General features: G+C 42.3%; 2 protein-coding genes across 4 annotated transcripts; both read right to left on the bottom strand.

Moving 5' to 3' along the window:
• Positions 1–152: 152 nt before the first annotated feature.
• Positions 153–7,340, bottom strand: LOC142989817 (putative C-mannosyltransferase DPY19L4). The gene is made up of 19 exons (XM_076139511.1): positions 6,941–7,340; positions 6,660–6,824; positions 6,340–6,464; positions 6,163–6,253; positions 5,883–6,004; positions 5,655–5,800; positions 5,424–5,547; positions 5,202–5,336; positions 4,903–5,034; positions 4,642–4,743; positions 4,099–4,172; positions 3,816–3,974; positions 3,563–3,682; positions 3,356–3,476; positions 3,200–3,256; positions 2,866–2,948; positions 2,616–2,748; positions 2,144–2,302; positions 153–1,832 (listed from the first exon to the last, which is right to left on the bottom strand). Exons 1-19 carry the CDS (start codon positions 7,008–7,010, stop codon positions 1,668–1,670), a joined length of 2,283 nt encoding a protein of 760 aa, XP_075995626.1. The 5' UTR covers positions 7,011–7,340; the 3' UTR covers positions 153–1,667.
• Positions 7,341–7,803: 463 nt separating this feature from the next.
• Positions 7,804–13,110, bottom strand: LOC142989886 (uncharacterized). 3 transcript variants are annotated; one of them, XM_076139621.1, is made up of 14 exons: positions 13,030–13,110; positions 11,778–11,879; positions 11,166–11,291; positions 10,983–11,066; positions 10,542–10,655; positions 10,273–10,452; positions 10,052–10,192; positions 9,752–9,856; positions 9,480–9,584; positions 9,225–9,389; positions 9,004–9,144; positions 8,770–8,889; positions 8,454–8,597; positions 7,804–8,379 (listed from the first exon to the last, which is right to left on the bottom strand). In XM_076139621.1, exons 1-14 carry the CDS (start codon positions 13,076–13,078, stop codon positions 8,249–8,251), a joined length of 1,707 nt encoding a protein of 568 aa, XP_075995736.1. In that variant the 5' UTR covers positions 13,079–13,110; the 3' UTR covers positions 7,804–8,248. The 3 variants fall into 3 exon arrangements, with proteins under 3 accessions (XP_075995736.1, XP_075995737.1, XP_075995735.1); XM_076139622.1 differs by having other exon boundaries at positions 7,804–8,382; positions 9,010–9,144; XM_076139620.1 differs by having other exon boundaries at positions 7,805–8,382.
• Positions 13,111–13,207: the final 97 nt, after the last annotated feature.

Raw genomic sequence — 13,207 nt, 5'->3', positions numbered from 1 at the left:
CTGCGCCGCTTTTGCGCATTTTATACTCTGCGGAGTGGTTAGCACAGTGCGGTGGCGGTTCGATTCCGGCCTAATCCTAAAAAGGAAAGTAGTTTGTCTTCGGCACTGAGGAGTAGCCCAACATTCCCAAAAGAATAAACTTACATAGAAAATACAGAGAGAAAGATGATTTATTACAGGGTCATACTGCAATATAAGATCAGAAAAATTTGTAATGTACATTCACTACTAAAGCCAAAATAGTCAATATGTAACTTTAATATTTGTAATGATAAAGATATGTGTTTATTTTCGTGTCCAAACATATGCTGTTTGTTGAAGTTTAACTCAAAGTGAGACCTGATTGATGGACCAGAACCCGGATCCAGAAGTGAATGGCCTGTCAAACATTTTTTTCTAAACAGTACAGTTGGCAAAATGCACAACACAATTCTTGAAGACATGAAGTGGCGAAACATAACACTTTTGTATTTATCACCTTATAAACACAATTTTCTTTTCTATCAGTAATTCAATACAACTTATAACAGGTACGTGTTCTCTGTAGAGGGGCAGTTAAGTTTGTTGAATACATTCATACTTCCACTCATGACTTCTGAAACAACTCCACATGTGTGAAAGTGTGTCTTGTGACATCAGACAACACATCGTTTTGGTCTCATAATACCCATTGTCTCATGCTGGACCCCTGAAACTCTGAACACTTGTATAGCAACAGCAGAGCTCTGCTACTCATTGAAACTTGACTCACTTCCCTTTTACTTGGCATATCTCTCTATAGACGGCATACAAAGATATGTGTCTCCCTATCAAAGCACGAGAGCAGATGCAACTTTTATGAAGACACAACACACTCACAGCGTGAGGCGACTTTGTAGAGGAATGATTTTATAAGGGTTAGAATTATTTTAATTATAATTATACTACTGTATTTTACATTCAAGATGCAGGTTTGAGTTCATGACAAAATATGTTTTGAATTTTTGTATTTTCTCTGATAATTATGCTTATTATAAACATTACTGTGTGTAATGTGACTTGAGTCCATCTTAACCACTGACAAGTTGTTTGCTGATAACATAGAGCAAAGAGTATTTTAGAAATCTGTACCATTATTGGATTTATTGTTGGTATTCTGAGGATGTAACTTTGAAGTTTCGATCTGTCCAAGCGCAACCATTTTTCTTCAATTCTATTTGTTCCCATGTGTGATTATGTAAGACCGACCATGAACACAATAAAGTATTTGAAAACGTTGTCATCTTGGGGCCATGAGCAAATAGATGTAAATATAAGCAGTATTTCCTGTCTTGCTCTTGTAGATGATTTAAGTCTTGTATGCAGTGAAGACGTAGAGCTCCCATGTTAACCTCCCTTTTCAATAAAAGCATCACAGTAATGTATGGCTCATGAAACTACAGTACAATATTGAACATGGCATCTCTACCTTAACAAAACCCATTTATGTTCAGGATGAATACGTCAGCAGTGTGCTTAGGTCAGCTGCCTTATTGTGTATTTGCAGCTTCATCATCGTCATCATCCACACCTGAATGTGTAACATAAGAAAAAAACTGCCTGCCAGCGCGTTTGCAGAGCGCGGCGTGAGAGGCTCCCACAATGCACCATGGTGAATACGGAGGAGGGCACAGCCGGCCTCGGTACTGTCAGTACTGAAAGGAGATGACAGAGTTCACTTTGTAGACTTGGTACGAGCGGTTCCAGAAGACTCGGGTGAAGTAGTTTGTGTAGGGCGAGTAGTTCCTCTTGATCTCCTGGCAGAAGCGTCCGTGCTTGGAGAAAGAGTAGATCTCTCCTTTATCGTAAACCACCTGGACGGGGGCGAGAAGGTGTGAACACGCTGATGAGTGAATTATGTTACGCAGCTAGTTTGAAGCTCATCAGCAGTTGTGGCTTTAGTACAGCAATGCGGCGGTAAGTTCTGTAGCCTTTACTTACTGTTTCCACTTGGTGGTGAAGTGCAATCTATCATGGTAAACACAAACTCTTGAGCGAATTGAAAATCTCACCTCAAACCTAAACATCCTGACACTATGGCTTAGTATCTTGAAAATAATGTAATCTTGGTCTTTTAAGAGTAAGATTTTTGCTTGGGGATTGCAGAATAAGCAGGTAGACTCACGTGTCCGTTGGCTATGTCCAGCAGGTCTTTGATCCTACAGCCCTTATTAAGGTTGAGCTCATTGCAAAACGACTCTTCAATAATCACATAGTTTGTCTTTTGAGCGGTCAGAATCTTATAGACGTCCTCTGCAGATCTCATTCCATAAACCTGGAAAGTCTAGAATTGGGGAGAAAAGAAAAGGATATTAAAAATGCTAAACATGCTCTTAAATAAACTTTATCAGACCTTTTTGTCATTAGTTTATGCTTCATTATTGCATTGCACACACTACTTTTGAACATTTTAGGAGGATTCTCATGCCTTTACATAATTACATTTGTACTGTCTGTTCCAAGCACCATCAGTTTATAACCCAGGGAATCAAGCTGCACCAGACTTCCTCCACCCAAAACAGCAGGTGTCTTGTTTGAGACGATCTTATCACAATCTTTATTACACCAACTGCCGTTTTCTCTCATGAGACACTCACATCCTCACTGCGCCTCAGCAGGTTGATGTCTGAGTAAAGTGGTAACGAGGTGACGGCGGCGCGCGAGTGCAACTTCACCGTGCCGAGCAGCTGGGGGCTTCCTGCGAACACGGCTGCCACTGGAGCCTGCGTCCTATCAGGAGGAGGAAGAGCAATAGACATGAGGTCCCATAGGGACAAACACCAGGATCAAGCTTTAATAAACAGCCTGTTCAGGAAACCACATTCCTGAGCTGCTCTAACCTCTCACCTGATCCAGTTGATCAGCTCCACTGTATCCGTGTCATAAAACTCCTGTAGATCTGATAACTCTGATAAGACACGAGGGAAGTACTGCAAGACAGAGGAGAGCAGTGACCAGCAGAGATAATGTGACTATAAAGGTGACACTAGCTTTCCTTCTTCTTACTTTCATTCAGAGGTCTATTCAGAAAACTAACATACGCAAAATACACAATACTTTACACAACAATCTCCAGCCTTGAACTTGAAGTACACATTCCTTATTTTAAATGTATGACACTATATAAATTAAGGAAAACAACAAAAATCACAAGTGTCCTTTAAAACAGTCGAAATCTTACCTCTCTCCACAAACTGAAACAGATTATAGTTGGAACTGCTGTGTTCAGTATCAGAGCCTACAGACAAAAAGAAAGATAATGGAAGGTTCAAAGTGTAATCTTTGACGAGGTGTCACCATGCATACTGGAGTAAAAGTGTGAATGTTTGGGGCTCACCAGAACTACAGGGTGGACAAACTTGAGTTTCAGCCACCTGAACACCGTCATCCAGAGGTCTGGAGAACACACACCGAATGCTGCAAACATGCAGACGTACGGCGTCCATAAATACTTCATCCTGTGCAAGAAAGACACAATCTTAGGTGACACTGTTAAAGGTTAAATATAAAGAAATGCATAATGTAAGGAAGTGATGAAACTTACCCATCAAAAAACAAAGCTAAGCCTCCAAACAGCAGAGTGTGAAGGACGTGATAGACGACCTCAGGCTGCTCTCCTATTTGTCTGTCTTCAAGCCTGTGGCAGGGTTTGATTGGCTGACCACTGTGGGATAAATGAAGATGAGCTAGTCAGAATGACAAGCCACAGCCAAAAGCAGAACCATCAGGGACGTTTACGAGAAGTAAACAACTGCTATTAGACGGCATATGGACCAGAGTGGACCAGAGTGTCTCACCTGAGTCTTCTGTAGATGGTCTGCAGAGTGGACACACTACAGACGGCGAGCACCAGGATATAGAAGGGAAGGACTGAGGCCTGGGTCAGCCGTAAGAAAAGGTCCTGACTGGGGGCCTGGAAACTCTCTTGGCACAGGAGGAAGTTGGTGACAAAGTCGCTGATATAGAGGGAAACAGAATATGACTGTTTGATTAGCTGAGACATGATGTAGACGGAGAAACAGCATATTTACTACTTTTCAAAACCACATTTATAGTTTAGTTTGTGTTGCTGTAACTCACGTTGTTGTGTTGAGCCCAAATTTGACCTCAAGGAACTTCAATATGAAGTCACTGTCACTAACAGCTGTAAGCCTCTGAAATGAGAAGAGAGGTTAAGGACAGCAGCAGGGACGATCTCCGGTTATCAATGACACCCTGCTTTCCCCCCTCTTCCTTTCTTCCCCTCTCTCTACTCCTCTCTCTCATCTTCCCATGGCCATGATGCCTTTTGTGACTGTGGAACGATGGAATTATTTCATCCTACAAAAGTTGCACCTTCGATATCATTGTACTAACAGCAGTGATGTCATCCGAAACTCCAGGGTTATATTGTCATGTTGTGTCACCATAAGTGGCTGCGCTTTGTCGTCCTCACTTTTTGTTTCCTTTTTCACGTGATTCACTCGTGTATCAAATATCTGTGTTCCTATTATTGGTTTTGTGTTCTTCCTCTTCCTTTTTTCTTCCCCTCTCTGTGTATCAAAACTACAAAATGTTTCAGAACCGCATGCTCAGTGTTAATGTTAGATGATTGCCAGTCAACCCATGTCTGTGAAGCTTTACCTTGACCACAAAACTGAAGGTGATGCCTGCGGTGAAGACGAGGTAGAAATGCAGGAAGAGCTTCACCAGCCTGGCCACAAACGGGCCCATCTTTATGTTTTGCTGGAATGAAAACACAAAAACAATGAGACTTTCTACAACTAACATGGAAAGCCAGTGATCTCTGGAATCGAGGCAATAAATGGAACAAACACACTTGTAATGGATAATCAGCTCTGTTGTGGGGGTGTGGCTCTGTTGTGGGGGTGTGGCCAACTCTACCTTGAAGTACCTGGCGATCACCGAGCTAACCAAGAGGCTGAGCAGAGGTGAGCTGAGCAGGTTTGCGTTCTGGAACTGGAACAGGTAGGCGAGGAAGAGGGAGCTGATGTACACCCTATGAATGTCAGACATCTGTACACCAGGAGAGACAGACAGGAAAGCGAGATGGACCCAACGCGGCTGCTTTCCATAATCACACAACAGGCATTTTTTTGCCATCTAAATTGTGCAATGCGACAACAATCAAGCCGTTGTGTTCTGCTCTGTTCTGTAATCCCACACTGTGCCTGTTGTGTTACCTTACGGGGCGGCACCAAGTCAAAGGAGTCAAGCAGGAAGAGACAGAGGGCTTGGATGAAGAGCACGTAGTGGTTGTGCTCCCAAATCAGGAGGAAGGTGAACGTCGTGGCACTCATGGTCAGATAGCACAACATCTACAGAGACACAAGGGTTCACTTAATGCAACGTTCCTCTTCACTTCAAAAGCAGTTTAACCCTTTAACAGAAGCAGGACAGTTTACCTCAGTAGCATTGCTGATGTTGTTGCACAGGAATCCAGTCAGAGCTGCAACCTGACAGGCAAAGTAAGGCAGAGCCCAGTTGTCTCTCAGAGGGATGGCCGTGTCCACTGTGGTCGTATCGGGTCTGAGGGAGACATGAACAACAGAAGTAGTGTATCTCTCTCTCTCTGATGGGAGTCGTGAGGCATTATCGGTCAAACCTTAACAAACCTGTGACAGAATGCCCCTCACCTGTTGATCACATACCAGGCCACAGCCAACATGCCAGCGAGCCAAGTGCCACTCATCACCCAGCTGCACACAAACAGGGCGGTGACGTAGACCGCCTGGAGGCCGAACACGGCGCCCACGTAGAAATAGATGGGTTCCACAAAATCCTAACCGCAGAGGGGAGGAATAGAACTTTATAGACACGACAAAGCAGAACGCCATCACACCTTTAGACAGAGACAAGCTGACCTTGCAGCCTGTGACTCTGTATATGAAGCTGGTGATGAGCTCAGGATACAGAGACAGACGCTCCACTGCGTTGATGGTCTGACCCGAGACGGTCTTGTTATCTATCATCAGCTCGTAAAAGCCTGGAAACACACAAACACAATGACAACGGAGCGGATTTGATTATTTTAAGCACTTCAGCCAACAAGTTTAATGTTAAATGCATATGGAAAGATTAGGTTAGAAACAGAAACAAATAGCTTAAACTTCAGATTTCAAGACTACACAAGAAAGACTGTACCTCTCTGAAAGGATGAAGCCTTCAGCATGTGTTTGTAGTAGTAATAGTAGAAGCCGCTGCCTCCCTGGAAGGTGATCTCACGCTCCAGCTCCTGAAAACATCGAGTCAGGTGTGAATATTAACCAACCATCTACACGCTTCTCTAAACAAGTGTGTGTGACACAAAGTGCAACCCACCTGTCTGGCAGAAAACCAAAACTTCCTGTCGTGGTAGGTGGAGAGATACATGGCGTAAAACATGCCGCACGCCACCGCTGCCAGACAGCCGAAGAAGAGCTTCACAAGACGCTGCAGGAGAACCGCTGAGGAGGAGGAAGAGGAAGACAGTCAGATTGCCCCATTAGAATATAATATTTGCATAATTAAGTGTGTTAAGGCAGTGAAAGGGAACACAAATATGAACATCTGATAGATTTGTGAGGTTCCTGTGGAGCTGATATGAATCTCTTGTTGACTTGTTCCTGGACTAAGTCTCCTCAGATGGTAAACATACGTACAGCTGCAGTTCTTGGCTCTTTTAACAGCTGACTGCTGTGTGGTGACTTCCTCCTCTCTCTGCTGGGGATCATCAGTCTTCCTTTCACCATCTTCCTCCTTCTCCTCCTCCTCCTGCTGCTGTTTATCTTCCGTTTCTTCACCGTTCACACTCCCTTCATCTACATCTGCTCAATTTGAACAACACAATTAAGGAGCTTTAATTTATGATTTTTAGATTACAAGGTTGACGTCAATAATGTAAACACGACTCCTGTTAGCTAACTGCGAAAAAACAATTTACTAGTCTGCTGCTCATCTTCCTCTTTATCTCCATCAACGTTCGCCGATTGCCGACATCTTATTTCCGTCATGACGAGAGAATTTAATCCGAAAGTTTCCTGACTTGATGAAGCACCAGCATGCTAGGTAACGAGCTAGTAACCCAGATGAGCCGGCTGGATTATGGGACGCGCTGCAGTTTCCTGGATGACAGCTGGTCGCTTCGATCGTTAGCAGTTTGCTGGCCTGTGAAAAGCGAATCTGCAGCCGGTGAACATGCGCCTTCTCTTTCAGCAACCGGCACAGCTGCACACTGATCCGGACCGAGCTAGCGGCTCCCTTAAAGCCTGAGCATGGAGGAAGTTACGGATGCGGTGAAACAGGCGAAGAAGAGCGCATAAATATAAACAAACAATCAGCTGAGCGGGCGTGGTTTTTTGCTTGAAACTCCACAAAGGCAATTAAGGTGCGAGTTTAAACCACAAACATGCGAAATATAATTTGTAATTTTTGTTTCAATTCAACACTTTGTTAGTTAAGACGGCTCTTTTATTTTTGAGAATTGGCGCCGGAAGTTATTTTTAGGAAATATTACAACTTAATCAATATTGCCCTCTAGTGGCCACATGAAAAGGTGCCTGAGCCCACAGGTAAAGAGAAATAGTTACAAATCAAAACAGCGATACAGCGTGAACCAGCGTAAGATTAATCCTTTAAATATATTTACATTTTGCAAGGTCAGTTTGATTTTTTGGGAGATAATAAGAATCTGAAATGTCAAACTTTTTAAATCAGTATAAATATTCAGTTCAGTTTGTGGCCAATAAACAGAAACAGAGACTTGTGCTATTTTAATTTCATAATGAAAATTGTTTAATTAAACATTTTCACATCTGCAAAAGCTCATTTTGCTCATATGGGAGCAAATACATACAACTTAAACAAATGTGCATAGAACTATTTTTCCTCATTAATATGGAGGCCGATTAACAAGCCGAATGCAAACAGATACAAACATAGTGAAAACAACAAATCATGAAAGTATGAACTTACACAAGTACCAGTCAATTTGGTCCCAAAACTACAATGTTGAGGAAAATGTGTAGCAAATGTTAAAACCTAACATGAAGCATAAATTAGTGTATATAAAACACAGTATTAAAATGTCCTTAAACACCAAGTATCACTTTTGAAGCTGAACTCCCAGATGGATTTAACACTAAAGTTCAATTTCACCGACTACACAAACCGACTTTTCACTTTAACGGACAGGTAGAGAAGTAAAAATGTGATAAAAAGAACCGATCCTAAACACTGGTGACCATTTTCCTTATGTTTCTTCTGCTTCTTCTTTTTCTTTATCTTCAGGCGATTCCTTGGAGTGATCTGACTCCGCTGACTCTGCTGACACTGCTGACTCAGCTGACTCAGCTCCTGTGGCCTCTTCAGACACAGATTTTTCTGCTTTGGAGAGAAAAACAATGTTACACCCTATTTGTAATGCATTTGACAGTAACTTGGATGCATGGTCATACCTGTACTTGGTTCGTTTGTGCTTCTTGTTGTCCCGGCTTCTTCAGCGTCGCACCTCTGCAGGATTACTTTTGGCGTTTTGGTCAATTGTGGGTAATTAGCTGCCGTGAATAAGGGCTCGTCGTCTGAGCTGTCACTTGATGACCCTAGAAAAATAGACAAAAACACATCGCCTATATGAATGGAACCAAATCGGGAAAGTGTTCTTGGAAACGTTCATTAACATGTATTTACCCATGTGTAGTGAATTGTTGTGCTGGCTCAGACAAACATAGAGTTGAGGTGTTTTGATGTGCGTGGCTGAGCTGGAGCCGTTACCTGACACAGATGTCTTCCTTGGCTGTTTGGACTTGGAGGTTCTCTTGTTTGGACTTGACGCCTTGGTTCTGGTTTTTGTTGAAACACTCGGTTCATCTCCCGAGCTTTCATCAGACAACTCTGCCCAAACAACAGCCACAGCAGCAAAGACTTAGAATGGCTGGCAGATATCAGCACTGAAATCCAGACTTTCCATTATTCTTTCTGGCCTGTGTACAAGTAAATGATGCCCACCTTCACCTGATTTGCCTTTAGCTTTTGTTTTCTTGCCGGTAGTTGCCTTTTTCTTTGCAGGGGCCGTTGTCGTCTTCTTCTTCTTCGTCGCAGCCGGTGGTTCATATTCTGAGCTCTCACTGGACGTCTCTGCATACTTCACTGGGAGTGACAAACAAATGTTTACTACAGAGACAAAAGCATTTCAGCACAGAGAGGTCGAGCTCTGGATTCACACCTACCTTTTTTACTGGCAGCGCTCCTCTTGGATTTAGAAATAGGGGTTGTTGTTGTTTTAGCAGCTGAGACTGGCTTCTCCTGTCCTGGCCTCCCCCGCTTCTTGGGAGTCTCATGAACAGATTGTGAGCTGCTAGCATCATCATCATGGTAACTATCATCATCATCATCTGCGTAAAAACAGGAGGAACAGTTAGAGACTCTCACAGTAGCTGGCTGCTCTGTTGAGGTTTTCAGTGTTGACCGATGATTTTTCTCACATTTCTTGTTTTTATGAGCCCTTCTTTTTCGTTTCTTTTGAGGAGTCTTCTTTGCAACTTTGGAGGATGCCTTCTTTACTGGTTGCTCATCACTGGAACTCTCCTCTTTCAAATGTGAAACATTGAGCTTTTAATATTTAGGTTTTGGTAGTTTGATGTTCTGTAAAAACCCAGGAAACTTGAATTCTGTCGACGATTACACTGTTACCATAAAGGGCTCATCATACATGGCATTTAACTCATTTGGCTGGGTGACAAGATGATGTTCCTACCTGCTTCCTTGTTGGTTGATTTCCCTCCCCTGGTCTCTGGTTTCTTAGCGAGCCGGGAGCTTACTGTCTTTCTTATCAGCGGCTCATCATCTGATGTGTGGTCATCTAAAGATGAAAGAGCAGAAACTCATCCCTCATCATATAAACAAGCCTGAAACATGAACATGTTTGACTTAGATGTCATGAATGGTTGGATTGTAAATGTAAGTGTCCAATCAATCAGCGACAGCAGGATCAAACACCTGATTTCAAAATTTGAGAGAAAATGGGTTCCCACTCTAAATGAAAAATGATGCCCACCTTCAAGTGATTTGCCTTTAGGTTTTGTTTTCTTGCCGCTTGTTGTTGCCTTTTTCTTTGCAGGAGACTTTGTCGTCTTCCTCTTCATCTTAGCCGGTGGTTCATGTTCTGAACTCTCACTGGACGTCTCTGCATACTTCACTGGGAGTGACAAACAAGTGTTTACTATAGGGAGAAAAGCATTTCAGCACAGAGAGGCTGAGCTCTGGATTCACACCTACCTTCTTTCCTGGCAGCGCCCCTCGTGGATTTTGTAATGGGGGTTGTTGTTGTTTTAGCAGCTGCGACTGACTGCTTCCGTCGTGGCCTCCCCCGCTTCTTAGGAGTTTCATTAACAGGTTGTGAGCTACCACCATCATCATCCTCATGATTGTTATTATCCTCATCCGTTCCATCATCATCTGCATAAAAATCATGAACAACAGTTATGGATGTTCACAGAAGCCAGCTGCTCTGTTGAGGTTTTTAGTACTAACAGAGGACTTCTTACCTTTCTTGTTTTCATGAACAGATTTCTTTTGAGGAGGAGACGGAGTCTTCTTTCCAACCTTGGGAGATTCTTTGGACACCTTCGTCAGATGCTCATCATTGGAACTCTCCTCCTCTTTCAAATGTGAAACATTCAGCTTTTAATATTTAGATTTTTGTAATTTGATGTTCTGTAAAAGCCAGGAAACTCGAATTCTGTCAACGATTACACCGTTACCATGAAAGACAACCTTAAAAGTGGTGACTCTTAGTAGTAAAACAATCCTGAACTGATATTTTAACGGATCATCATACTGTTCACGTGTTTTGGCTAATTATGATATTCACAAACAGGTATTTGGACATTTCTTCCATTAAAAAGGTTACTGCTCTATAGCTCATAATCAAATGTCACATAATGCAGCTTCTGTAACGTCAATAAGTTTTGTAAACAGTGTCACACCTTTCCTGTTTGTATCATCTGGTGTCTCTGCAGCTTTGGTCTGTATTAAAGGCTCATCGTCAGCACTGTCCTGCTTTTTCAAATCTGTAATGGCAATAGAATGTTACATTCTTATTGACACATCAATAAGAAGGCAGGAAGCAGTGGAAAGGTGCATGATTGGAGGACATATGATGTTACTACCTGTTTCCTCGTCGTTGATGCCATTGGAGCTGCCTGGTTTCTTTCCATTTGTTTCTGGTTTCTCAGCTGGCACAGAGTTTGAATTCATTTCTATTGGCGGTTCATCATTTGATGCTTCATCCGCAGCTAAAACGGCAGAGGGCAGTGACATTACTACACCAGCTGCCCTTTAACAGACCAGAAAACAGCAACTAAGACTTAGATTTCATCAAAGGTGAGGGTGTATAAATGTCTTCAATCAATTAGTAAAAGCTATTACTAATTGATTACTGTTGATGGTTGGATGATTCTTTTGTTTGCACACACACACACCCACAAACAGGCTGAACCTTTAACTGGCCTTGGTAAAGCAGGTCACATACATTGTTTTATGGCTGAATATTTTTATTGAAGAAAGAATCTGACATAACAATGAGCATGCGGTTATGAAATATTTTGTAGATTGTTTTCTAGAGGGGGGGAGGAGAAAAGAAAATAATAACAAAAAACTCATAATGAGAGCAAGTTTATGCGATACATATGTGAATAAGGTGAAAATGGAAACAAAGCAGCGGCTACAAAGCAGGTGACACACACACTGCTGACAGTGTCTATTCAACCTTCTTTCCTCACCATGATGGTCCTTTTCTGATATCGTGTTGGAGCTTGAAGTGTGTGTGTTCTTCAGGGGCTTCGACAAAGGAACATCTTCATCAGAGTTGGAACCATCTTGACCTGAAGCAATGCAATATAAATTATCAGTATTATCTGAATCATCCAGATGATCATCCATGATGTTGCAACAATCTCTGAAATAATGATTAATACCACTGTCTCTCTACATGCAGTGTTTGGTTTATCTTCCAATATTAAAGACCAAAAAGAAGACAATTGACAGCAACTGTATTAGTTGGTAACCACAAATGCGTTATCAATTAGGAAGATCAAATAATTGCTGGCTCCAGCTTCTTGAGTTAGTTAACTTCATCAACATCAACTATTAACACTTTCAGGAAATTCAATGAATGATTCACCACGATAAAATTGCCATAGATTTGAATTGGACTGAGCTACTGGGGAGGCAGTAGCTCAGTTGGTAGGGCTTCAGCTTGGGAGCCGGAGGGTCGCCGGTTCGAGTCGCTGCCGAGGTCCCCCTGTGCAGGGCACCGAACCCCCAACTGCTCCCCCCTTTGTAATGGGTGGTAATGTAATGTAAGTCGCTTTGGATAAAAGCGTCTGCTAAATGAGCGTTATGTCATGTAATGTAATGTCTATTCTCCACAAACTGTGCTGTATTTCACGTATACCACAATTTAAGAACCATTCAAACCACTAGCGCATAAATTAACCCCGGTTTTACGAATACGAAGCAATACTCTCCCATACACACACACAGAGACCAAAGAAAATGGCGGGAATCACACACATTGTCATGAAAAGGGACTTAAAATCACTATTATCGCCTCAAACATGTCATTCATTGCCAAGCACTTTTACGTGCAGGTCGGCTGAAAGTGTGTAAGAGTGACCAAAGAAAGGTCCGGTTAGTGAAAACAACCGAATTAATCGCTGGCCACTTATTTAAAGTTACGTGCCAATATCCCGGTTGGTATGTTATCTTAATAAACCTGCTTATTTCAGACTATTTCATCCATTTCCGCGCTACCGTCCACGTTAGCGATAGCACCAGCTAGCCCAGTCCATTCGAAATAATTGACCGAGGCAACACAACAAGCTAACATGCTAATCCACGATTAGGCGGGATGTACCAAAACTGCCGAGACGAGCATTCATACAACACGCGTTCTAACTGCTAAAATTTATATGTAATTATTTATGACAAATACAATTTAAACAAAACTCAAAATTAGTAGAAATAACTTACATTTGAAAATAACTTCGCCGCTCGCTGCAGTCTCGACCACATCCGCCATATTGGGTAAAAATATCACCCAAGTTCCGCCGCATTGCATTGTGGGGCTTACCTTATTTAGATGATACAATATTTATCTGGACAGTAACATTTAACTAAAACGTGTAACATGCAACAATAACATGCAACA

Source organism: Genypterus blacodes, unplaced genomic scaffold (genome assembly GCF_046128005.1).
Source record: "Genypterus blacodes isolate CSIRO-AG114 ecotype Tasmania unplaced genomic scaffold, CSIRO-AGI_Gbla_v1 ptg000438l_1, whole genome shotgun sequence".
Taxonomy (NCBI): Eukaryota; Metazoa; Chordata; class Actinopteri; order Ophidiiformes; family Ophidiidae; genus Genypterus; species Genypterus blacodes.
The sequence above is the reverse complement of the archived record's forward strand: the minus strand, read 5'-3'. Positions and strand labels throughout refer to the sequence as shown.